We start from the raw sequence: 26,168 nt of genomic DNA, 5'->3' as shown, positions 1-26,168 counted from the left end.
GTGAAAATTGTGTACTCTTGTCTGGAATACTGCCTCAAGTGGTGGCACAGAGAGGGGAGAAAACCTTTGCTTCATAATTTGGGTAATTGCAGTGGTTTGATTCCAGGTCTCTTAAAAAAGTAGATCTGCTGACTTGGGAAGACTCATCTACAGCTTCCTGGGGGTCTTCTCTCCTCCTTTCCTGCTGTATTTTGAAAATTACAGTTCTAGTTGGCCATGCTTGATGGCTGACCCCTGTAATCCCAGCACTTTGGGAGGCCAAGGCAGGTGGATCACTTGAGGTCAGGAGTTTGAGACGAGCCTGGCCAACATGGTGAATCTCCATCTCTACTAAAAATACAAAAATTAGCCGGCGTTGTGCTACCCAGAAAGCTGAGGTGGTAGAATCGCTTGAACCCAGGAGGTGGAGGTTGCAGTGAACTGAGATCATGCCACTGCACTCCAAAAAAAAAAAAAAGAAAATTACAGTCCTAGTTACTTTTGCTGACCAGGATATTCTGATGGTCCTTATTTTATTAATTTATTTTTATTTTTATTAGAGACAGGATCTTGTTCTGTTGCTCAGGCGGGAGTGCAGTGGTGTGATCACAGCTCACTGCAGTCTCCAACTCCCAAGCTCAAGTGATCCTCCCACCTGTCTCCCACGTAGCTGGGACCACAGGTGTGTACCACTATGCCTGGCTAATTTTGAAAATTTTTTTGTAAAGATGGAGTCTCCCTATGTTGCTGAGACTGGTCTCAAACTCCTGGGTTCAAGTGATTGTCCCACCTCGGCTTCTCAAAGTGCTGGGATTACAGGCATGTGCTATTGCATGGGCCAGTCCTTATTTTGTATTTCCACTTAACTCCCATGATTTCAGGGAAACAAGGCAGCTTCCTGGCCTTGTGACCTTTTCCTTGAAGCTCTTAGAATTCTTTCTTTCTACCTGTGTTGCATGGCAGATTCTCAAACTGAGTAAAGGAAGGAAGGGTGAGGACAAAGCATACAGAATGTATGTATTAGTTTTTATGTGGGTGTTGACTGTTTTTCCTTATTGCTTTTTAAGCTGAATCTTGGCTGGTTTTCTTGAACTTTGACTTTAGGTATAAAAATTCGACCAGACATTCTCTCCTTACTCTGGTCAGCTGACATCATAACCACTAAGGCTTAATGAGCTTAACTTGCACTTTCATCACTAGCAAAGGTCATAATGGGTGTGTGTATGAATCACTCTCACATAATTTAGATATAAAAACTTATGAGGATGAGGGAGGGGGGAAATAAAGGACTCCTTTCATTTTTATCCGTACTTCCCAGATTGGCTGAATCCCTGATTATTTGACCCATCATTGTTATTAATATGATTAATAAATTACCTATTTATTGATTGAATTGTTCCTCCTGACTTGAAATAGCCTGCAAATGGAGCTTGCCTAAATGACCTTCAACTTCCTAACCCTATAATTCATTCTGTCTTATTGGGATGGTATTGCTAGAGTATGTGTGTGTCTACACACACACACACTCACACAAAAGGATGCCAGACAGGTTCTTCCAGTGTGATTTGATTCCTTCTCCATGATACTGTGTATGAGTTAGCAGTATCATACTAGTTTCCTCCCTCCATTACCAAGGCAGAGCTGCTTCCTATGAATGTGCCTCTTAAGTATTTCCCAACCCAATCTAACCATGAACTGAGCAACTCACTGGAAGGAAGCTGCCTGTCTCCACCTTCCTAGTACTCTGCAGAGGGAGGTAAAGGAACTGTGAAAAATGAACTAGAACTAGAAATATGTCAACCTCAGGATTCTGACTGCCTCAGAGGATAATTGGGGAAATGCTTTGCCTCTGACATCACTGGAGCGCAGTCTGGATCATTTTCACACATAATTGACTTCATTCTTTACTCCTAGGCTTAGGAGTGTGAGACTTAAAGGACTGTATGCTCTCTAGCCACAAGTGTTTATGCAAAGGGTGGATGTCCACTTGGCAAGAATGTCCTTTCCATTCCTTCATTTAGCAAGCACTTATTGGACACTTTGTACCAGGCACCTACAATATGAAAATGAAAAGTCTTTTTTTTTGCCAGGCAGAGTGGCTCATGCCTATAATCCCAGCACTTTGGGAGGCTGAGGCAGGTGGATCACCTGAGGTTAGGAGTTTGAGACCAGTCTGACCAATATGGTGAAACCCCATCTCTACTAAAAATATGAAAATTAGGTGTGGTGGCAGGCGCCTGTAATCCCAGCTACTCGGAAGGCTAAGGCAGGAGGGTTGCTTGAATCTGGGAGGTGGAGGTTGCAGTGGCCTGATAGTGTGCCACTGCACTGCAGCCTGGGCAACAGAGCAAGACTCTGTATAAAAAAATTTTTTTTTTCCTTTTGGAGATGGGGTCTTGATATGTTGTCCAAGGCTGGCCTCAAACTGGGTTCAAGGGATCCTTCCACCTCAGCCTCCTGAGTAACTGGAATTACAGATGCATGTCACTTCACATGGCTAAGACATGGTCTTTGATTCCAAGGAACTCAATAGTTAGTAGACTTCAGGACAGCTACCAGGAGAAACCTATACAGGGTATTAACAGGCTTTATAGAAGTTAGCAGGGAAGACGGATGGGGAGTGGCATTCCAGAGGAAACAGCAAAAACAAAGGCACAGAAGCAAGAAACAATATGATGTGTATGTATCATGTTACTGGAGGATCATTATTAGTGCAAAGGAAAAGGTTCAAGTAGATAACCTTTCAGTCCTGACATTCTGTGATTATTTGCCTGTTTCCACAGTGGTCATTTACTTCTGTGGGCTTTTCTTGGGCTACTGCTGTATTTCCTGGTGTTTTCATAGGCTCTAATATGCACGCTAAGTACTTATAGCTTCCTCTGCTGTCTCCTTGTAACTGAGGTAGGTTGTTTACTATAACCATTCCTTAAAGCTGGCTGGACATACTTTACCCTTTCAGGTTATTAAGGGCAATTCTTAGATGCTCATGTTATAAAAATATGAACAGTGATGGTTGCTTCCTAAGTTCTGCTGTCCTATTAAGAGATCAGAAATACCATCTAGTCCTTTTAAAAGCTTCCATTTTGGCCAGGTACAGTGGCTCATGCCTGTAATCTCAGCACTGTGGGAGGCTGGGGTGGGGGTGGGGGGCAGATCATGAGGTCAGGAGTTCGAGACTAGACTGGCCAACATGGTGAAACCCCGTCTCTACTAAAAATACAAAAATTAGCCAGGTGTGGTGGTGCATGCCTGTAGTCCCAGCTACTCAGGAGGTTTGAATCCAGGAGGTGGAGGTTGCAGTGAGCTGAGATTGTGCCACTGCACTCCAGCCTGGGCGACAGAGTGGAGACTACGTCTCAAGAACAAAACAAAACCAAAAAAAAATAGGCTTCCATTGTAACTCTCCATTCATGGAAACCCATTCTCTTCACTTTTGGAGTTTTCAGCTGCTAAAAAGCCTTCACAAAATATACTCCACCATCTCTTCCTGTTTAGAGCCCTTTATCTAATCATCCCCCTATGATAAAGGGCCAAGAGTTTGATTTTCTGTCAGAGTTCAGAGTTCAAATTCTAGCTCTTCCACTTACTAGTTGTGTGACCTTGGGCAAGTTTACTCAACTTTCCTCTACTGTGGTTCCTTCATTTGTTAAATGAAATAACACCAACTTCGACCGGGCACAGTGGCTCATGCCTGTAATCCCAGCACTTTGAGAGACCAAGGCGGGTGGATCACGAGGTCAGGAGTTCAAGACCAGCCTGGTCAAGATGGTGAAACGCCGTCTCTACTAGAAATGCAAAAAGAATTAGCCAGTCATGGTGGTGTGCACCTGTAATCCCAGCTACTTGGGGGGCTGAGGCAGAAAATCGCTTAAACCCGGGAGGCGGAGGTTGTAGTGAGCTGAGCAGAGCAGAGATCAAGCCCTTGCACTCCAGCTTGGGTGACAGAGCGAGAGCCTCTCTCTCTCTTTCTCTCTCTTCCCCCCCTCCCTCCCCCCCTCTCTTTTCTCTCTCTCTCTCCTCTCTCTCTCTCTCTCTCACACACACACACAAAATAACACCAACTCAACTTCATGGGGGTGCCTGTGAAAATTAAGAAGGCAATGTAGGTAAAATACTGAGCACATTCTCTGGCATACACTTAAGGCCCTCAATACTGGCTCTCTTCATGAACTAGGTACCAATTAACTGATGATCGTAATATTGTTGCTTTCCTCTTTCTAGGCTTTATGGCTCTGTTTTATTTGTTACTGAGAGGTAAAAGAGAAATGTTTACCATGACCTACAATTGGGTTCTGGCCTTTAAAGGAACCTGAGGGTTAGATGAGTTACTGGCTTTGGAAGCTGGCCTCCAAATTACTGCTCTAATTTATATTTTTCATTAAAAACTCAGCCTGCCTCTTCTATATAGCCGTTTTCCCTGGCTCTGAAACCCTAGTGTTTCGCCATAAAAGATTTTAACATTAAGGGGTCATAATTCTCTCCCCACGAGGTGTGGATTAATGGTAAGAAGGTGTATAGAACATAATCTAACTTTGAACGAAATAAAAGCAAAGAGTTGGCTCTGTTTCTCACCTTTGAAGTACAAATCAAGAGACACTATGATGAAGCATAGTTTTTCTTTATATAGCTGTGTAGAACTTTACCAAAAAAACCACTAGTTCAGGTATCAGGAGATCTAGATCCTAGGCTCTTCACTGTCACCAAGATGCTGTGACCTCTAACCTTGTATGCAGGTTTGCTTTGTGCCTTCCGGGGTTTAGGTAACTAAAGTGCCTAGCATCATACCTGGTGCACAGAACCGCTCCCCAAACGGTAGCTATCATCCATCAGGACGATGCAAATGGGTACGTTCGGCAGTGAGAAGGGGAGCCACATCTTGACACTTTCAGTGAAAGGAAGAACGCGGAAGTAGAGTCACGCGACAGTAAAGACTACGCCTCCCGCCGTGCTTTGCGGCGGGGCCGTCCTGTCTTACCCAGAGTCGCCCTGCAGCAATCACGCGTCTTTCCACTGAGGCCCCGGATGTAGATTCTCTTTCCCTCCCTACGCGGCTCAGTGGGCGTGGCCTCACTGTGACTCAAAGACTTGGGGCTCTCTCATTGGCTGTAACTCTTCCGCAGGATTGGAAGCAAAAAAGAGGCGGTACCCAAGGCGAACAGCGCTGTGAACACAGCCAATCAGAATCGAGACCGGGCTTTGGCGGGAGGCTGGAACGCTGTGGTAATTCAGATTTGGCGCGAGCGCGGCTGGTTTTGCTGCTGCTGGTGTTCAGTTTGTTTGGAGCTTGTGGTGGTGAGTCCCAGAGGCTGCGTGTGAGACCTGAGAAGGAGCCTGCACTGAGGAGGTGGAAAGGAGAGGATTGCTCGAGGAGGCCTGCGATCTGTGAGGCAGCGGAGTTGGGTGAAGGCTGCGGGTTCCGGCGAGGCCCGAGGTGAAGTGAGGGGAAAAGAGCTGAGCTCGCTGGAGGTCTGAGGTCGGGATCAGGAAAAGGGCAGGCGCCCTCGGGGTAGTTCCAGCAGTTGTGCGTGGTGTGAAGGAGCTGAAAGTTGTGGGAAGGAAATGTTCTGGGGTGCGTTGAGAGCTGCTTAGAATGAGGACTGGGTGCAGGGGTGGAGAGACTGAGAGAAGACTGACCTGCAGTGTGAGGGCTTGGGAGAGATGAGATTAAATGTGGCTGCTGCTGGGCTGAACTGGTGATAAAACGCCCGTCATGCCTGGAGGAAGGGAATTAGAAGTTCTATACAAATCAGTTAAAGTAACTTTTTTTTTTTTTTTTTTTTTTGAGACGGAGTCTCTCTTGTCGCCCAGGCTGTAGTGCAATGGCGCGATATCGGCTCACTGCAAATTCCACCTCCCGGGTTCAAGTGATTCTCTTGCCTCAGCCTCCCGAGTAGCTGTGATTACAGGCACCCGCCACCAGACCCAGCTACTTTTTGTATTATTTTAGTAGAGACGGGGTTTCATCATGTTGGCCAGGCTGGTCTCGAACTCCTGACCTCGTGATCCGCCCGCCTCGGCCTCCCAAATTACTGAGATCACAGGCGTGAGCCACCGGGCCCGGCGCATTTCAGGTATCTTCTTATTGCATTTATCAATTGGTTAAAAACTTGGGCTCTGGTGCCAGAATGCCTGGGGTTACATTCCTGTTTTTCTGTGACTTTGGGCCACTGTTTATCTCAGTTTTCGCATCTGTAAAATAAAGGCTAATACTAGTACCTACCTCTAAGGCAGTTGTAAAACAAAACGAGTTGGCACATAAAGTGCTTATAACGGCGCCTTCCACCTAGTAGGTAGACAACAAATGTCAGCTGTTCTTGCATAGATTTGGATGTGAAGCAGAACTGAATGCCAAAATATTGTGGTAACATAATTTACTTAGGAAATAAGTGTTAATCACCAGTATAAATAAATTCCATGTTAGTTATTTTCCCTTCACTTTTACAAATTGACTTGTCCTGTTATTTTTTGTATAGCTGTGCTGCCATCATGCCTCAAACCCGATCCCAGGCACAGGCTACAATCAGTTTTCCAAAAAAGAAGCTGTCTCGGGCATTGAACAAAACTAAAAACTCTAGTGATGCCAAACTAGAACTGACAAATGTCCAAACTGTACCCCGTTCTCGTGTAAAAGTCCTGCCTCTCAGCCCCAGGAAACGTCTGGGTAAGCCATCCGTTATATCACTTTTTGACCTTTCTTTTCTCAATAAGATGTGTGTCCTTTGAAGGAGCTTTCTAAGTTCAGTTAAGACTTTTTTTTTCCCTCAAGAGAGAGTCTTGTGTTGTCTCCCAGACTGGAGTGCAATGGCGTGATCTCAGCTCACTGCAACCTCCGCCTCCTAAGTTAAAGCAATTCTTCTGCCTCAGCCTCCCAAGTAGCAGGGGTTATAGGCACCCACCACCATGCCCAGCTAATTTTTATTTTATTTTTTTGTATTTTTAGTAGAGACAGGCTTTTGCCATGTTAGCCAGCCTGGTCTCTGAACTCCTAACCTCAGGTGATCCATCTGCCTTGAGCCATCATACCCAGCCTTTTTTTTTTTTTGACAAAGTCTCGCTCTTTTGCCGAGGCTGGCATGCAGTGGCACCATCTCAGCTCACTACAACCTCCAGTTCCCGGGTTCAAGCCATCCTCTCGCCTCAGCCTCCTGAGTAGATGGACTACAGGTGCACACCACCACACCTGGCTATTTTTTGTATTTTTGGTAGAGATGGGGTTTCACCACGTTGGCCAGGCTGGTCTTGAACTCCTGACCTCAAGCGATCTGCCCGCCTTGGCCTCCCAAAGTGCTGGGATTACAGGCGTGAGTCACCGCACCTGGCCTAAGACTACTCTTCATTTTAGTTATTTTCAGAATGGTTGCTAACTGCTTACTAAACTCCAGAGTTAAGCTGCTTACTGAGGTCACTCTCTGAACTAGTTAATAGGTTTAATCTTTAATTCCTTAATACTGAAGTTAGTTCTGTCAGTGTTTTAAGTTACCTTGTAGTTACAAGGTATTATGAAACGTACCTCGATATTTGTGAAATTAAAAGAAACAAAAAGGTGACACGCTGGATATTTTCCATCCTTTTCTTGTTTTAGAACAGTGGTTGGTAATTCTTTCTTGTTTTGGAATGTTTGTTTTTAAATGAGGGGTGATTTTCTGGAGACATTTTTGGTTGTTAGAGCTGGGGGATGCCACTGGCTTAGTGGTAGAGGCCAGAGATGCTGCTGAATATCCTGCATTGCCCAGGACAGCTTCTTGACAATGAAGAATTACTTGGTCCAATATATCAGTGGTGCCAAGGTTGACAAAACCTGTTTCAAACCAGTTTTATGGTTTCATCCCACTAAAACCCATTTGGTTTCTACTAAATGCAGTAGTCCCCACTTATCCATAGGGGAGACATTCCAAGACCCAGTGGATGCCTGCAATTGAGGATAGTACTGAACCCTACATGTCCTATATTTTTAATCTGATAACCAAGTCAGCTACTAAGTGACTAGTGGGTGGGTAGCATATACAGTGTGGATATGCTGGCTGAAGGGATGTTTCATGTCCTGGGTAGGATGGTGAGAGATTTCATCATGGTACTCAACAGCATGCAATTTAAAACTTTTCAATTATTTATTTCTGGAATTTTCCACTTAATATTTTCAGACTGGGGTAACTGCAATGGTGGATAAGGAGACTGCTGTAGTAAGAGTGGTGATGCCATCTAGTGGCCAATATTTGCTCCTAGGTGAGAAGGCATTTTATTTTGGTGGTTCCGACTAAGGTAGAAATTTGCCTCTTCCTGGGAGGTCTTGCACATCCTTTTACTATCCAATGCTATGAGTGACTACATTTTGATTTTATTATGTTTCAGGTGATGACAACCTATGCAACACTCCCCATTTACCTCCCTGTTCTCCACCAAAGCAAGGCAAGAAAGAGAATGGTCCCGCTCGCTTACATACACTTAAGGGACGAAGATTGGTATTTGACAATCAGCTGACAATTAAGTCTCCTAGCAAAAGAGAACAAGCCAAAGTTCACCAAAATAAAACACTTTCTTCAGTTAGAAAAAGTAAAGAGATCACAACAAATCCTGAGCAGAGATGTCCACTGGAGAAAGAATCTGCATGTGTGAGATTATTCAAGCAAGAAGGTTTGTTCTTAACATGGCAACTGCTAGTGCAGCTATTGTAACCAAGGCTGATGATTCCAAATGAAACCACCCAGTGGGTCTTCTCAGTCACCTTCTGTTGTGTCTAATTGACCTTGTATATCTGGTACAGGCACTTGCTACCAGCAAGCAAAGCTGGTCCTGAACACAGCTGTCCCGGATCGGCTGCCTGCCAGGGAAAGGGAGATGGATGTCATCAAGAATTTCCTGAGGGAGCACATCTGTGAAAAAAAAGCTGGAAGCCTTTACCTTTCCGGTGCTCCTGGAACTGGAAAAACTGCCTGCTTAAGCCGAATTTTGCAAGACCTCAAGGTACATTAAGAGTCTGAATTGTGATGCTGTTGGTAAAATGACTCTGAGGTGTTTTGTTTTGTTTTTGAAACAGGGTCTCACTCTTTTGTCCAGGCTGTAGTGCAATGGCTTGATCACGGCTCACTGCAGCCTTTACCTCCTGGGCTCAGGTGATCCTCCCACCTCAGCCTCCGGGGTAGCTGGGACTACAGGCATGCATCACCACACCCAGCTAAAATCTGTAGAGACAGGGTTTCACCATGCTGCCCAGACTTGTCCTGAACTCCTGAGCTCAAGCAATCTACCTGCTTCAGCCTCCCAAAGTGCTGGGATTACAGGTGTGAGCCACTGTGCCCAGCTGGCACTTGATTTTTAAGAGTTAAGAAAGTGGGCTGGGCACTGTGGCTCTCACACCTGTAATCCCAGCACTTTGGGGGGTGGGGGGATTACGTGAGGTCAGGAGTTTGAGACAAGCCTGGCCAACATGGCGAAACCCCCTCTCTGCCAAAAATACAAAAATTAGCTGGGTATGTGGTGCATCCCTGTAACCCTAGCACTTGGGAAGCTGAGGCAGGAGAATTGCTTGAACCCGGAGGCAGAGGTTACAGCGAGCTGAGATTGTGCTGCTGCACTCCAGCCTGGGCGACAGAGCGAGACTCTATCTTAAAAAAAAAGACGAAGATTAGAAGATTGACGGTCTCTTCAAATAAGACATTTATAATTTCATTGTTTAAATCTTTCCAAATGAAAGTAGAGCTTCCTTACATGCTGTTAGCTCTTCAAAGACGTTTTAGGCTCTATCAGATCTTTTATTTTCTGAGGCCAAAATAACTCTGATGTTGGCATTTTTTATTTCTAGAAGGAACTGAAAGGCTTTAAAACTATCATGCTGAATTGCATGTCCTTGAGGAGTGCCCAGGCCGTATTCCCAGCTATTGCTCAGGAGATTTGTCAGGAAGAGGTATCCAGGCCAGCTGGGAAGGACATGATGAGGAAATTGGAAAAACATATGACTGCAGAGAAGGGCCCCATGATGTAAGTATTGTTCTGCTTCATGTTGCTCTGTGAAAATCTGCAAGGTCTGTTGCCCATAAAAAGAACATTTTGTATATTTGCTCTATGAAGGATAGTTACATAAACTTAAAGGGAAAGAAGAGAAGGAAGATACACCTAATTTTAAATTGGATTACTTGTAGATGATGTGGGGTATCCTTGTAGCAGTAACTAGAGATAGGATAGATTATGATCCTTAAACTGGACTCAGCTTTAGGAAGGTGACCTGAAGTCAGCCTGTATCAGACAGATTGGAGGGTTAAGAAGGTGAATATGGATACTAACTGTTTCTCTCTATATGTAGTGTGTTGGTATTGGACGAGATGGATCAACTGGACAGCAAAGGCCAGGATGTACTGTACACACTGTTTGAATGGCCATGGCTAAGCAATTCTCACTTGGTGCTGATTGGTTAGTGCTCAATCGTTAAAAATGTTACATAGTGGTTCTAAAGTATTCTTTTTTAAAATATATATATATATATTCAGCTTATTTATCAGTGATTTTATCTTAAACCAGCTTGGTGCCTCGTCAAAATAAGAAAGTTAAATGACTGTACATCTTACCTAGCAGATAATCTTATCTATTGGGATGGGGTAGGACACAAGTGGGAAGCAACAATTAGAATGTTAGATTCTATAACTGGAAATTTATTTAGCTTTCGGAGAATTTAGTTTCCCCTTTAGGATGATTTGACCAACAGTTAGTGTTGTTGATCTCCTCCTTAGGCATTGCTAATACCCTGGATCTCACAGATAGAATTCTGCCTAGGCTTCAAGCTAGAGAAAAATGTAAGCCACAGCTGTTGAACTTCCCACCTTATACCAAAAATCAAATAGTCACTATTTTGCAAGATCGACTTAATCAGGTAAGTGCCAAATGTTTTGCCAGATTATGTGTTCCTTGGATTCATCTGTGCTAGGAAAATTTAACAATAGTTCTAAAATATTTTTGCCTTGATTGCTTTATTAATGGAGCAAGGAGTTCCTATGGACCATAGTGATAACACTTTTATGTGAATTTCCACTCCATTCATTTACTGGGTGTCTCAGTGTTGAAATAAAAGCAAGAGTTAGAGGAATCACTCAAGTGCTTTCTTTCTTTCTTTCTTTCTTTTTTTTTTTTTTGTTTCCCCCCTTGAGACAGAGTTTTGCTCTTGTTACCCAGGCTGGAGTGCAATGGCGTGATCTTGGCTCGCTGAAACCTCCGCCTCCTGGATTCAAGTGATTCTCCTGCCTCAGCCTCCCAAGTAGCTGGGATTACAGGTGCCTGCCACCATGCCCAGCTAATTTTTGTATTTTTAGTAGAGATGGGGTTTCACCATGTTGGCCAGGCTGGTCTCGAACTCCTGACCTCAGGTGATCTGCCCACCTTGGCTTCCCAAAGTGCTGGGATTATAGGTGTGAGGCACCGCGCTGGGCCTCAAGTGCTTTATTTTTTATTTTATTTATTTATTTTTAATAGAGACGGGGTTTTGCCATGTTGGTCAGGCTGGTCTCGAAATCCTGACCTCAGGTGATCTACCCGCCTTAGCCTCCCAAAGTGCTGGGATTACAGGCGTGAGCCACCATGCCTGGTCTTCAAGTGCTTTCTTTAATGACCTTTAAAAAATAGTGCCTATGAAAAAACTTTTTCTTTTGAAAGTGACTAAATAGATTTTTTTTTTTTTTTTGCTAATTTCAGCTCTGATTGCTTCTTTTCCATTTATGAACCTCTACCATATCCCTACAAAATGCTTAAATATGTGAAAACTCTCAAACATCTCCATTATTTATGAAGAAAAGGTATCTTTTTGACCCTAAAGAGTTGCCAATCAGGCCGGGCGCGGTGGCTCAAGCCTGTAATCCCAGCACTTTGGGAGGCCGAGGCGGGTGGATCACGAGGTCAAGAGATCGAGACCACCCTGGTCAACATGGTGAAACCCCGTCTCTACTAAAAATACAAAAAATTAGCTGGGCATGGTGGCGCGTGCCTGTAATCCCAGCTACTCAGGAGGCTGAGGCAGGAGAATTGCCTGTACCCGGGAGGCGGAGGTTGCGGTGAGCCGAGATCGCGCCATTGCACTCCAGCCTGGGTAACAAGAGCGAAACTCCGTCTCAAAAAAAAAAAAAAAAAAAAAAAAAAAGAGCTGCCAATCAAGTTTAGGGTTAAATGTGAAAATATTTATGCTTGGGACCTAAATTACAGAGGGAGAATCTTATAGTTCAAACTGTCATCTTCTATGTCTTGTCTGAAGGTATCTAGAGATCAGGTTCTGGACAATGCTGCAATTCAATTCTGTGCCCGCAAAGTCTCTGCTGTTTCAGGAGATGTTCGAAAAGCGCTAGATGTTTGCAGGTGAGTTATGACACTTGGCTGCTTTTATTTAAAAAAAAAAAAAGAAATGCTGTTAATTGTCTCGTGTAACTCAAGTGAATGTGGCTTAAGAGGCTCAGTTCTGCTACTTTTTTACGCTCAGAAAGGAGGACTTGTTTCTCAGTGGGGAGCTGTGGATTTCCACCGTGTTAATGTCTAAAACATTATCAGTCCATTACCTACAGAGGGAGAAACAAATGAGATGTTGCTGGCACTCCCTGTGGTGATTATAGATTGGTTAATTACATTTGTATTAAAAAAGACTCCAGTTTACTTTTCCATTAGCTGATCTCAAGCAGGTTTATTTATGGACCTGAACCATCTTTGCCTTTAGACTTTTTCCCTCTTTCTTTCCTTTTGTCAGCACCCCTTCTTCCCTCCAGTTGGTGGTCTCCTAGAGTTGTACTCTAGACCTCTTTCTCCCTTCCCATCCCCCTGGCCCTCCTGCTGGGGAAAGCCTCTGTGCTGACTGATGAAATTTCTTCCTTCCCAGTAGGGACACTGGGTCCATTAAAATGATACTTGCTGTGCTGGCCTGCTGGTCCAACCTCCCCCTATTGCCATGCAGAAGATCCAGGTCTGGCTTATGGCTTCCTGTGGGCAAAGTACTTTGGAGAGAGCAGTGGGAGAGTCAGCTCTTCCTGTTGCTAGATTGCATGATCCTGAATTTAAAAGTTTCCTCTAATCAGCAAACTACTTGGGTTAAGACTGCAACTATGAGCAATAGTCATGTAGGCTAGCGCGGTTTAGCCTACACATATCCTATGTATATATAACGGAAGATATCCCTTTTAGGTTTTGTGTGTATGGGTGGTGTTGGCTTCCTTTAGTCAGTCACCCACACTACATATCCTCTCCTACCATGACATTTCTCCTCACCCAAAATGTTATCATTGGCTTAATGTATGATGACCTACTTGGCATCTATTAGGAGGAAACCGTGGAAGTTTCTCAAATCTGACATCCATGAATTATTTCAAAGCAATTAAGTCCCCTTATCTGATAAATAAATCTGTAATTTTAAAGTCCCAGTTTTATTTTGGGACTTTAAAATTACAAAACATCGTAATTTTAAAGTTATACATAGGTTATATGTAGGCTAAACCATTTAGCCTACATGACTGTTGCTCATAGTTGCAGTCTTTGAGCAATAGTCATTAATGTGCCTGCTTTTGAGCTTGGTGGTTTGGTATGGTGTTTGCTTTGGCTTAGACTAAATTAATTCAAAAAAATTTTTTTTTATAGGAGAGCTGTTGAAATTGTAGAGTCAGATGTCAAAAGCCAGACTATTCTCAAACCACTGTCTGAATGTAAGTAGTTTATCTTCTTCCTATCTTCCTTTGTAATTAGAAGCTTAGCTTTTCTGAGGAAAGAAGTAGAAAGATGAATGAACATAGTTAAATCCAAACTCACCCATTTTTATGTGTGTCTTTTTTAGTCAGTTTCATCTACTTTATTTCACTCTTGCCTGCCAGTACTATAGTTCATGCATTACTGGAAATGAGTTCCCGAGGTGTTGTGTAAATGGCTAGGACAGAGTGAGTTTTCTTTTTAAGCTCTAGAAATGAAAATTGTAGACAATGAGGTTGGATCAGCTCTCTGGGTGCTTATGTTGAGTGCACTTTAGGTCTCAATATAGGTGAAAGCAAAGCCTGATAAATAATGGAGAATTGGGTAAAAGAACTGCGAGGCCCCATGCAGTGGTTCACACCTGTAATACCAGGACTTTGGGAGGCCAAGGCGGGAGGATCGCTTGAGACCAGCCTGGGCAATGTAGTGAGGACTCGTTTCTACAAAAAAAAATTTTTTTTAAATTTTGAAGCCATAAAAAATGAGTTGGCTGGGTGCGGTGGCTCATGCCTGTAATCCTAGCACTTGAAGGCTGAGGAGGGCGGATCAGTTTAGACCATCCTGACCAACGTAGATAAACCCCATCTCTAAAAATACAAAAATTACCTGGGCATGGTGTCCCGCACCTGTAATCTCAGCTGCTCAGGAGGCTGAGGTAGGAGAATTGCTTGAACCTGGGAGGCAGAGGTTGCAGTGAGCTGAGATCATGCCACTGCACTCCATTCTGGGTGACAGAGCGAGACTCTGTCTCAAAGGAAAAAAAAAATGAGTTCGTGTCCTTTGTAGGGACATGAACGAAGCTGGAAACAATCATTCTCAGCAAACTAACACAAGAACAAAACCAAACACTGCATGTTCTCACTCGTAAGTGGGTGTTGAACAATGAGAACACATGGACACAGGGAGGGAGACATCACACACTGGGGCCTGCTGGGGGTGGGGCCCAAAGGAAGGGAGAACATGCAGGACTTAAAAACCTAGATGATGGGTTGATTAGTGCAGCAAGCCATCATGGCACATGTATACCTGTTTTACAAACCTGCATGTTCTGTACATGTATCCCAGGGTTTAAAGTAAAAAAAATTAATTAGCCAAGCATGGTGTGCACCTGTAGTCATAGCTACTTGGGAGGCTGAGACAGGAGAATCGCTTGAGCTGGGGAGGCGGAGTTTGCAGTGAGCTGAGATCGTACCACTGCACTCCCAGCCTGGGCAACAGAGTGAGACTCTGTCTCAAAAAATAATAATAAGAAGAAGAATTATAAGTTCAACTTGGGATATCTCAAGCATTTATTTATTTATCTTTCTCAAGCATTTAAACAAGTCTAGAGGGTAGAGGTAAAAATATCATATTGCTACAGTAAGCTACACACTATCACAAATGACAAAATTAATTTTCCATTCCCTCAGCCTTGTTTTGGTTGTGGCAAATGTAAATGGCCATGAACTACATATCTTACAGTATTTGATATCCAGTGGTAGTCTTTATAAACAGAATAGTAAAATTTGATTGTTTCTTTTTGACTCCTGCACTGGTTAGGAGTTAGTAAAATTGTTTCTGGCATTATAGTTTTGCATGAAGTTCTTTTTTTCATCAATTTGCTAAAATAAGAAAACTAAAAATAATTTCAGAAGTAGCCAAGATTAGTGCTTAGGCTAATAGTAGGCAATATGTATAGACTTAGATACTGGTTTCTTCCTCCTCTTCAATTTTTCAGATTATTCCCTTTTCCCCTCCTTTTTCCCCACCAGTAACATTTAGGCTTGTCACTGGCCCCTGTGAGCACCACTAGCACGAATATAACTAAAAAAAGTAAAGAGGTTGTAAGTCCTATCTTTTGATTTCTGGATTGTGTGGGATTGGCTTTTTTTTTTTTTTTTCTTTTTTCTTTTTGTGTGAGACAAGGTCTTGCTCTGTCTCTCACGCTGGAGTCCAGTGATGCGATTATGGCTGGTGCAATCATGGCTAACTGCAGTTGCAACCTCCCGGGCCCAAGCAATCCTCTTCTCGCCTCAGCCTCCCCAGTTCCAGCTATTGCTAATTTTAAAATTTTTGTAGAGTCATCGGGTGAGGGACTCTCATGTTGCCCAGGTTGGTCTCAAACTCCTGGGATGAAGTGATTCTCCCGCCTTGGTCTCCTACAGCATTGGAATTACAGGCCTGAGCCACCACACACCAAGGTTGAGATTGGCTTTTAATGGTTCCAGAAAGCTATAGGGAGATTGACTTCAACTAAATATAAGAAGAAAATTTCTAATAACTAGAACTAACTGGGCTTCCTGGAAACATAGTGGGTTCTCGAGCATTGAAGATATTCAGACAAAAGTTGGATAGATGCCACTTGTTGAGATTGTTTTAGAGAGGACTCAGCCATTGGGTAGGGAGTAAAAATAGACTTCGAAATTCCTTTGAGCTTTAAGATTCTCTTACTTGATCTGTGATCTCTGGTTTCTCCATTAGTCCTCTGCAGCATCCCTCTGTGGTAATGAAATATTATAGAAGGAAATTGTTATGGGGCAACTGCAAGTGATTCAGGTGGTAACTGCAGGCAAAAGTTGTTACAGAGCACCTCTCTCTGTCTTGCAATTCATGCATCTCCAAACAATGAGACCATAGTTTTTTTTTTTTTGAGACAGGGTCTCACTCTGTCACCCAGGCTAGAGTGCAGTGGTGTGGTCTCAGCTCAATGAAACCTCCTCCTCCCAGGCTCAAGCCATCCTCCCACCCCAGCCTCCTGAGTAGCTGGGACCACAGGCGCATATCACTATGCCCTGCAATTTTTTTGTATTTTTAGTAGAGATGGGGTTTCACCTTGTTGCCCAAGCTGGTCATCAATCCCTGAGCTCAAGCCATTCGTTATTTTTCCTGATCCTCTCCCTCCTCCCACCCTCCACTCTCGTATAGGCCCCAGCGTGTGTTATCCCTTCTAGGTGTCCTTGTGTTCTCATCATTTAGTTGCCACTTAGAAGTGAGAACATGCGGTATTTGGTTTTCTGTTCCTACAGTAGTTTGCTAAGGATATAGTCTTATGCAGCTTATTGGCAGTTTCTCAACCCCTGGCTTTTATTAAGATGATGATATCTGGCTAGGCATGGTGGCTCACTCCCATAATCCCAGCGCTTTGAGAGGCCAAGGAGGGCAGATTGCTTGAGCTTAGGAGTTCAAGACCAGCCTTGGCAACATGATGAAACCCCATCTCTACAAAAATTACCAAAAAAAAGATGGTGCTATCTACAGCATACCCAGTGACATTTTCTCAAGTATTGGCTGTATTGCTGATCAGCTTGGGCAAGTGAACCAAACCTCAAAGGTCATTTGGGGAGGCCATCTGAAGGACAGATATGGCAGTGACTTTACTCTCCACATTTAGCCACACATTTGATCGAAAATATTAGGTAATTTTCCAACTTTTTTTTCCTTTTTTGTTTTTTTCTTTTTTTTTTTTTTTTTTTTTTTTTGAGACAGAGCTTTGCTCTTGTCGCCCAGGCTGGAGTGCAGTGGCATGATCTCTGCTCACTGCAACCTCTGCTTCCCAGGTTCAAGTGATTCTCCTGTCTCAGCCTCCTGAATAGCTGGGATTACAGGTCCCTGCCACCACACCCGGCTAATTTTTTGTATTTTTAGTAGAGACGGGGTTTCATCATGTTAGGCAGGCTGATCTTGAACTCCTGACCTCAGGTGATGTGCCCACTTGGCCTCCCAAAGTGCTGGGATTACAGGCGTGAGCCACCATGCCTGGCCTTTTTTTCCTTTCTTAATTACTAGGCACAGTCACCATCTTTGCTTCAAGGTTCTGTTCTTCTTATACCTCTCAGATACTGGGAACTAGCCTGCTGTGGTGGCATGCACCCGTAGTTCTAGCTACTCAGGAGGCTGAGACAGGAGGATCACTTGAGCCCAGGAAGTCAAGGCAGCAGTGAGCCATGCTAGTGCCACTGCACTGCAGCCTGAGCAACAGAGATCTTATTCCCCACGCCCCTAAAAAAAGGAATACAGTCGTTCTCTGTCTGGTCCTTTCATGAGGTAGGTTTTGTCCCTCTGATGTTAAATTACATTCCATAGAACAAAATAGCTCACCATTTGGCCCAGAGAAAGGGTAACCCTAATTTTCAAGTCATCTACATTATTTTGACATCTTTAAGAGAATAGCATTATCTCTCATCCTTTGGCCTCTGGTTAGAGAGTTGGAACCTCTGCTTTGCCACCACGTGACTGTACTTGAAATTCCTTTAGCTCAAACTTAGTATCATTTGTTTCATCATGCATACACACACACACACACAATATTTTAGAAATTGAATTAAGCTTGACTTACTTACTTTATAGGTAGATCACCTTCTGAGCCTTTGATTCCCAAGAGGGTTGGTCTTATTCATATATCCCAAGTCATTTCAGAAGTTGATGGTAACAGGATGACCTTGAGCCAAGAAGGAGCACACGATTCCTTCCCTCTTCAGCAGAAGATATTGGTCTGCTCTTTGATGCTCTTGATCAGGCAGTTGAAAATCAAAGAGGTCACTCTGGGGAAGGTAAGTTGGGATGGAGCAGATGGAGCAGAGGTAGAGATGAGAATCTGCTTTGCAGAGCAGGTATTTTCCAAAAGGCCTATGATACTTCAGCTGATAGGAATTTAAAATGGATTTTAACAGTAAGAATTAATACTGGTAATGGCCAGGTACGGTGATTCATGCCTATAATCCTAGCACTTTGGGAGGCCGAGGAGGGTGGATTACCTGAGCTCAGGAGTTCAAGACCAGCTTGGGGAACACGGTGAAACCCCTGTCTCTAGTAAAAATACAAAAAATTAGCCGGGCGTGGTGGTGTGCGCCTGTAACCCCGGCTACTAGGGAAGCTGATACAGGAAAATTGCTTGAACCCAGGAGATGGAAGTTGCAGTGAGCTGAGATCGCGCCATTGCAATCCAGCCTGGGCAACAGAGCAAGACTCCGTCTAAAAAAAAAAAAATTACTACTGGGGCTATATAAAAGGCACCTATTTTCCTTGGGTTGTGGTTGAGAGTTTACCATTAATCTTACCCCATGCTCCCCTTCATTTCTGCATCTCTCTATGAAATATATAAAGCCCCTTTCCTACATTACTGTATAGTCTTTTGGGAATATCTACAGAATGACTGTTTAAGGATTTTATTGAAAAGAGGAGAAATAGGGTATTCAGATAAGTTTTTTGCTAACTCAGACTCACGTTTCTTAAATGATTAAAGGCTATAAGCAATGTGACTTTTAAGCAGCATTTGTTCTCCCTTGTTTCCTCCCAGTTATATGAAGCCTATAGTAAAGTCTGTCGCAAACAGCAGGTGGCGGCTGTGGACCAGTCAGAGTGTTTGTCACTTTCAGGGCTTTTGGAGGCCAGGGGCATTTTAGGATTAAAGAAAAACAAGGAAACCCGCTTGACAAAGGTACAACTGCTTTTTTGTGACAGTGTTTTTAATTGTCCTATTTTGTAGAGTGATGCTAAAGTCAAGGTTTACTGTTACACAAGATGACCACAGTTAAACAAGTCAACAAGTCAGAGTTAAACCTTGTTAGCTAAGGTTTAAGGTGTGTAAAGATGGGAGTGTAGTATGAATATTTTTTCAGCCTATTGGAAAAAAAGTGTTTAACTTTCTTGCCTCTTGTGAGAAAAGTTTAATATGGTAGAAGTTTCTGTACTGATAACTTTGCTTTTGTGAGTTCTCCAGGATGAAAAATCCTTTTCTCTTTTTTCCAGGTGTCTTTCAAGATTGAAGAGAAGGAAATAGAGCATGCTCTGAAAGATAAAGCTTTAATTGGAAATATCTTAGCTACTGGATTGCCTTAAATTCTTCTCTTACACCCCACCCGAAAGTATTTATCTGGCATTTAGAGAGCTACAGTCTTCATTTTAGTGCTTTACACATTCAGGTCTGAAAACAAATATGACCTTTTTTACTTGAAACCAATGGATTTTAATCTATAGATTCTTTAATATTAGCACAGAATAATATCTTTAGGTCTTATTATTTTTACCTATACAAGTGATCAGGTAGATCCTTTTTAATTACATTCACTACTTCTACCACTGTGTATCTCTAGCCACTGTGCTTACAAGTGTACAGATCTGAAATGTGTCTATATTTACCTCTTTGTTTGCTCAAATATGACTGTGTTTTTGTTTTTGTTTTTTTGAGACTGAGTCTCGCCCTGTTGCCCAGGCTGGAGCGCAGTGGTGCGATCTTGGCTCACTTCAGCGTTCACTTCCTGAGATCAAGCGATTCTCTTGCCTCAGCCTCCTGAGTAGCTGGCATTACAGGTGGGCACCACCACACCCGACTAATTTTTGTATTTTTAGTAGAGATGGGGTTTTACCATGTTGGCCAGGCTGGTCTTAAACCCCTGACCCTCAAGTGATCTGTCTACCTCGGCCTCCCAGAATGCTAGGATTACAGGTGTGAACCACCACCCCCAGCCATGAGTGTATTTTGTTCAGAACTTTGAGGTTAGGGTAAGAAGAATGTAAAAGAATGATCCAGGAAAATTAAGCAAGTCCACGTGGAGATTTGGAGGACACTGGTTAAAGAATTTATTTATTTTTAGAGTATACTATGTTCACAGCGCAGATACTACAACATTGTGACATTTTAAAGGCTCTTTGAGTTTCTTGGGCACCTCCAAGGGCGCTGGGGTTGTAAGGAGACTGTAACTACAGATTGTGAATATATTTATTTTCAAATTGTATTCTTTGTCTTTTTAAGCAATTAGATTTCAAGAGCGCTCATGCTTTCAGAAGTAAATGAAAATTTCTTCCTAGACTGTCCCACAGTCTTTGCGGTCCTTAGATGAAACCACTTGTTTCAAGATGCTTTAGTTTGGGGTTGGGTTTTCATCTAAACACATTTTTTTCCAGTCTTAGATAAATTAGTCCATATGGTTGGTTAATCAAGAGTCTTCTGGGTTTGGTTTGGTGCCATTAAATGGCAATTTGTGACTGAGACACCAGAGGGCACCATTATAACATTGACTGCTTTGAAAGTGGTTGCTTGGGGCTGAGGTAGTTTTGGGGGAAAGGGGGAAGTTCTCATTTAATTTGTTTGGGAGATTGCTGTACTTTTATAACTTAAGCAAATGCCTGAAATGTAAACCATGTATGATATGAATGAGCTGAGAGCCAGTGACCCTGAGCTCTCATGCTGCTGCCTCTACCTTTCTGACATGGCCTTCCATCTGGGAATTTGATACATGTACAAATGATCTGTTGGCCACTGTTTCATTCATCCTGCCCACTGTATCCTTGTAATGTGATCTGAGCTCCAACAGGTGGTATGGTATAGAGGCAGGGAAAGCAGAGAGAGCTCTCTGAAATGAACACTACCCACTGGTGTGTGTAGCACAAGATAGTCTGTAGGCATGAGTCTGAATGTGGTTCTCACCCTCACACTTGTTTACTAGAACATTCATTCCCTCTGAAGGTAGTTTGCACATGGGAAACACAGTTCTATACCTAGAAGGTTGGAAAGTGTCTGGGACTATAAGGGTTAACAGTCATAATTGCAAAGATTGTCCGAAGGCTGATGGAAAGCAGAGACTGAATGGGATTGAGAACAGATGCGAAGCTTGATTTAAATTACATTTTATTGGATGCTGCAGCCTTAAGAGACGTGACTGCTTTACAGTTTGTTTCCACACTGTGGGCAGCTGCTGTCTGTTCTGTGTCCACAGTAGGCTCTTGCCCAATAAGGAGCAGCCTCCCCACCTCGTTGTGTTTGAGGCTTGGCGCCTTCCTCTTAACTGTAGGGCTTGAGTCAGGAACATGGCTTGACTCGCAGTGGGGCTGCTATGTATCCTCCCTGGCTTCCAGCCAAAATTGCATTGGTAGGTTCAAAGGGGCCAAATTTCTTTCCCCTCTACCTCCTTTCTCTCCCTTTCTCCTGGTATTTGGAAATAGGGTTTTCTGTCTACTGATTTGTTAGTTTCCTTTTCTTTATTTCTCTCCCCACTGTCAATTTCTAGGTCATTGCTGCTCTTAAGACTTTAGCAATTGGAACAGGGTTGGTTCTGTCAATGATGCGTGAAGCAGACTTCGTGTCCCTGCTTGGCTTCCGCTGCCCTGTTGGGAGCAAAAGCTGATATATGTTTGTCAGTAAAGTCTTAAGTGTAATTCAGACCTCTGAGGAAGAAAGCTCTTTTCTTGCTGGCTTTTCTCACTGAAGCTGAGAGCTACAGGAAGGTTTTAGTGGGATGGGATGGGCTTGTGGTTAGCACTTTTTGCCAGGATCTTAGGCTGCTTCACTTAGAGTAGTGGCAAAGATGCTGACCTACATTCTTCCTTTTGACGGTGGTGGAGTGTGTGCTATATCCTGGTTAATCTCTTCCCCCACCCCAAGGAAGCTGATTAAGCGTCCATAGAGTGTTGGGTATTGCCATGGAAAGAGCATAGACAAAATAAATTGGTGTGTGTTTCAACCCGAGCTGCCAGACATTTCTGGCTCAATGAAGACTTGCCTGTGGCTAGCTAACTGCAAGAATGTGTGAGGTCCAGTCTGGGTGTGGTGGCTCACGCCTGTAATCCCAGCACTTTGGGAGACGGAGGCAGGCGGATCACCTGAGGTCAGGAGTTTGAGACCAGCCTAGCCAACATGGCAAAACCTTGTCTCTACTAAAATAAATTAGCCAGGCATGGTAGCATGCACCTGTAATCCTGGCTACTGGGAGGCTGAGGCAGGAGAATCACTTGAACCTTGGAGGCGGAGGTTGCTGTGAGCTGAGATTGCACCATTGCACTACAGCCTGAGCGACAGAGAAGACTCTCGTCTCAAAAAAAAAATATATGCCCAGTGCCCTGGCTTATACCTGTGATCCCACCACTTTGGGGGGCCAAGGCGGGCGGATCACTTGAGGGCTGGGAGTTCAAGACCAGCCTGGCCAACATGGCGAAACACCATCTCTACTAAAAGTAGAAAAACTCTCTGGGTGCCATAGTACACGCCATAATCACAGCTACTCTGGAGGCTGGGGCAGGAGAATTGCTTGAGTCTGGGAGGTGGAGGTTGTAGTGAGATGAGATCATGGCACTGTACTCCAGCCTGGGTGACAGAATGAGACTGTCTCAAAACAGCAAAATGTGTGAGGTCCAAGCTACTCAGAGATTAAAAAGTTGGCAGAGCCTTGTTCTTTCTGTGCCCCCCACTACCACCAAGTCACATTGCTCCTTACCTTTAAGTGTCCCTTTGAATATACACCAAGCTAGGTGTGGTGGCTCATGCCTGTAATGCCAACACTTTGGGAGGAGGTGACAGCAGGAGGATTATTTCAAGTCAGGAGTTTGAGACCAGCTTGGGCAACATAGTGAGAACCTTTCACCTGGCTTCTCTACCAAAAAAATCTTAAAAGTTAGTTGGGCATAGTGGTATGTACCTGTAGTCCCAGCTACTCAGGAAGCTGCTGTGGGAGGATGCTTTGAGCCCAGGAGTTCAACTCAGCATGGGCTGTAATCATACCACTGCATTACAGCCTGGGTGACAGTGAGACCCTGTCTCTAAGAAGAAAAAGCAGACACACCAATAAGAATGAGAAGTTGGGAATAATATGTGACGTAGGTTATATTTTTTAAAAAATATCTTGAGAGGTGTTACCTTGACTGCTGAGGGAGAACAAAAGAGAGCCAATATTGAAATTTTATTAACATTTGTATCTGTCCCTAGCACTTAGTATAGTGCCTAATCCCTGGTACGTACTCAACAGTTGTTGAACAGATAATGAACCCAGTAAGATGCTGCTGTTCCCTCTATGGTAAGGACAGTTCTAAGCTGAAGTTAAAAGTTGGTGGTTCTTTTGCACAGAGGTGGAGCAGGCCCCTGCATAAGAAGGGTGCTGTGTCTTACAAAATGTGTCTTGGCACAGTTTTGGAGCATTTGTTAGCCTCACAGATGCATTCCAGTTGTTCCCTCTGATGTAGTGGCATTTTGCTTGAGACACCTTCCATGTTGCTGATGGGGCGCTTTGGCTATGAGGGGAGGGTCTTATTGACAGGCTGCTTGTCTGGATGTTACTTGGTGTGGGTAGATAGGCCAGAAACTGGGTCTCTAGGCAAGGGTTTAGGGAGGAGCCCACCTTTGATGTCCTACTTTTTAACTTAGGGAAAGTTGTGATCTCAGGGTCCTGAAAAGATAAGGCACCTTCTTTTAAGCTACAAACAGTGTAGGTCTTCCTCTTAAAAGAGGTGTGTTCTGTAAGGGGAGAAGGTGTGCCCTCCGGCCTCCCCTTGATTTTCAGCTCCATCCCCAAGGCACTGGCAGTGGAAGTTAATTGGGTGCAAGGGGCTTGGGTAAAGGCTGAAGACTGGCGAAAGGAGAGAGCCAGCTTCGTTTTTTAAAAAGCTCTAATTGAGTTCTGAATCAGCCTCACTCCCTTTGATCCCTCCTCTGTTTCCCACACTGCCTGAAAGAGCTAGATCAGCACTTTATAACAAGGGTGCGCCTGCTCCCTGCACCGCCCCCCTCTCCTGACGCTCTCTGCTGCCGCCATCCACTGCTTGTCTCCTTCAGTTAAGATAATGAAGATGCTGAGAGATAAAATGTGTATTTAATAAGGGTGGGGGTAGGGAGGCGGAAAGGGGCAACCAGGGCCTTCCCTAGTTTGGGGCCTCGCCAAGACTTAAGCTGAAAGCAAAGCTAGAATAAGACTTGGCCCCAGGGTGTGGGGGTTTCTGGGCCTCAATCCAGCTGACTTCACTGCCTGCTGTTTGCCCTAAATTTCCCCACCTCCACCCTCTCAACCCCACACTGCTTTCTTCTTGCTCCCAATGGGAAAAAGGACTCTTGCTTCGACTTTCTTTTCAGCTGGTAACTTGGCCTTTAGTGCGGTGCCCCCCACCCCAGTGTCAGCTGCAAGGTCGAGCTAGGGCAGCCCCCTCTAGCCTAGGCCTGTAGAAGCTGTGGGTTCACAGTGGGGAGTGAAAAAGCTGGAGTTAATGAAGACCAGCTGCTAGTCTGGATTCTGCCTACAGCTAGCTGGAGGCCAGCCTTTGGTGGTGGTTGATGGGGGGTGGGGTGACCTCCATCCATGGGCACAACGATATCCTGTGGCAGCAGCTAGGCTTGTGCTTCTCTGAGCTTAGTTTTATCCTTAGTTTGTAAGAGAGTAGTCTGTTTCCTTCTCCCTACTCCTCTTCCCAAATAACACTCAGCTCTTATTGAACTTTATAACTGTAGTGGTGGCCCAGCTGAGATCTGAGGATCTCCAAGCCCTTTTGTAAACACTCATTAACTGCCTGGGAAGAACGAAGAGCCCTGTTTAACAGCTGGGAGAGAACTGAGGCACATTAGGGTGAAAGGCTTGACCTAAACTCACCCCATGGACTCCACCCTGGGGCCTCCCATCCTTACTGCCCAGCTCCTTTTCTGAGTTCCTCCTGGAAGACAAAAAGAGGTGTGGAGGCATTGCTGGTGTCTTCTAGGGAGAGGCCATGCCCTCTCCTCTCAAGTCTGTCCCTGACTTCCTCTGGCCCTTATGACATTTTCCCTGATCTGCTGCTAGAGATATGTGCAACTCTCCTTGAAAAATGTTCTCAGTCCACAACTTCAGAATTCTTATCCGTCTTTCTCTTGCTCATCTAGCCCGCCAAACCTGAATTCTCTCTTTGAGCTACTGAGAAGATTGGCTATACTAAACTGAAACAGTGACCTTGAAGTTGATCTATTGTTTTGAGGTCCCTCTGCCCTATATTTATCCAGAATGGTACGTAGGAAAGTATTCTCTCTTTAACTTGTTTATTTTGGTCATAAAGATTCGGACCTTATTGAGGGCTGGGTAGAGGCCCTACTTGACCTCTAGGTTCTGCATCCTCCTCTTCCACTGACAATTACCATTTCCAGTAATAGATATAGCCCAAGGTCCTTTTTTGTTTTTTCTTCTCTAACCCCACCTGCTTTTACTTTTGCCTATATATTTGCAGACCCCACACACACCCAGATACACACAACATTGGTCCTACCTGTTTCCAGCTGCCATCTAAGTTAGCCGGCACATTTTACAGGCTGAAAATCTGTTTTTTTCCCCCGCTGGATGGATGGCCTGCCTCCTAGGCACTTGAGAATAATTAGGAGGGATGAAGAGACTTCTGCAGTCCACAAGGAAGAGGACAGAAGTGAGCATCCAACCAAAAGAAATGCTCCCTTCCCCAAATTTCTAGCTAAATGCCTCAGCGGGAGTGGCAGGGAAAGAGATCTTAACCCCACCTCTAGCACCAAAACCTAAGTCCATCTGCTGAGGGCAGGCAGGAAGAAATGTCTATTTTCTCCTGTTTTATGTCATCCTATCCTTGTTATCCATGTGCTGTGTATTTGAGACTGGGAACTGTTCCTGTCCCCAGCCGGTGATCAGACCCCCATCTTTGTTCCAGTGCGTTATTTCTCCCCCATCAGTCCTCCACTCTGCGCCGGCTGACCCAGTCAGGGCTGGTGTAAGAGGGCGGGGAGAGCCTTCTGTTCGGCGAGTGGGCTTTAGGACCCAACGGGA

The 26,168-nt window shown here is 44.2% G+C and overlaps 1 protein-coding gene across 3 annotated transcripts; it reads left to right on the top strand.

Moving 5' to 3' along the window:
* Positions 1-4,955: 4,955 nt before the first annotated feature.
* CDC6 (cell division cycle 6) lies at positions 4,956-20,388 on the top strand. Of its 3 annotated transcripts, none has more exons than XM_032279761.1 (12): positions 4,956-5,410; positions 6,453-6,640; positions 8,329-8,607; positions 8,741-8,940; positions 9,779-9,954; positions 10,277-10,383; positions 10,701-10,840; positions 12,209-12,309; positions 13,573-13,641; positions 18,008-18,206; positions 18,953-19,093; positions 19,405-20,388. In XM_032279761.1, exons 2-12 carry the CDS (start codon positions 6,466-6,468, stop codon positions 19,492-19,494), a joined length of 1,677 nt encoding a protein of 558 aa, XP_032135652.1. In that variant the 5' UTR covers positions 4,956-5,410; positions 6,453-6,465; the 3' UTR covers positions 19,495-20,388. The 3 variants fall into 3 exon arrangements, with proteins under 3 accessions (XP_032135652.1, XP_032135649.1, XP_032135650.1); XM_032279758.1 differs by having other exon boundaries at positions 8,329-8,610; XM_032279759.1 differs by having other exon boundaries at positions 5,137-5,271; positions 8,329-8,610.
* Positions 20,389-26,168: the final 5,780 nt, after the last annotated feature.

This window comes from Sapajus apella, unplaced genomic scaffold (genome assembly GCF_009761245.1).
Source record: "Sapajus apella isolate SASKATOON/1434 unplaced genomic scaffold, GSC_monkey_1.0 scaffold12, whole genome shotgun sequence".
NCBI classification, from domain to species: Eukaryota; Metazoa; Chordata; class Mammalia; order Primates; family Cebidae; genus Sapajus; species Sapajus apella.
Note: the sequence above shows the minus strand (reverse complement) of the source record. Positions and strands in the feature narration are given on the sequence as shown.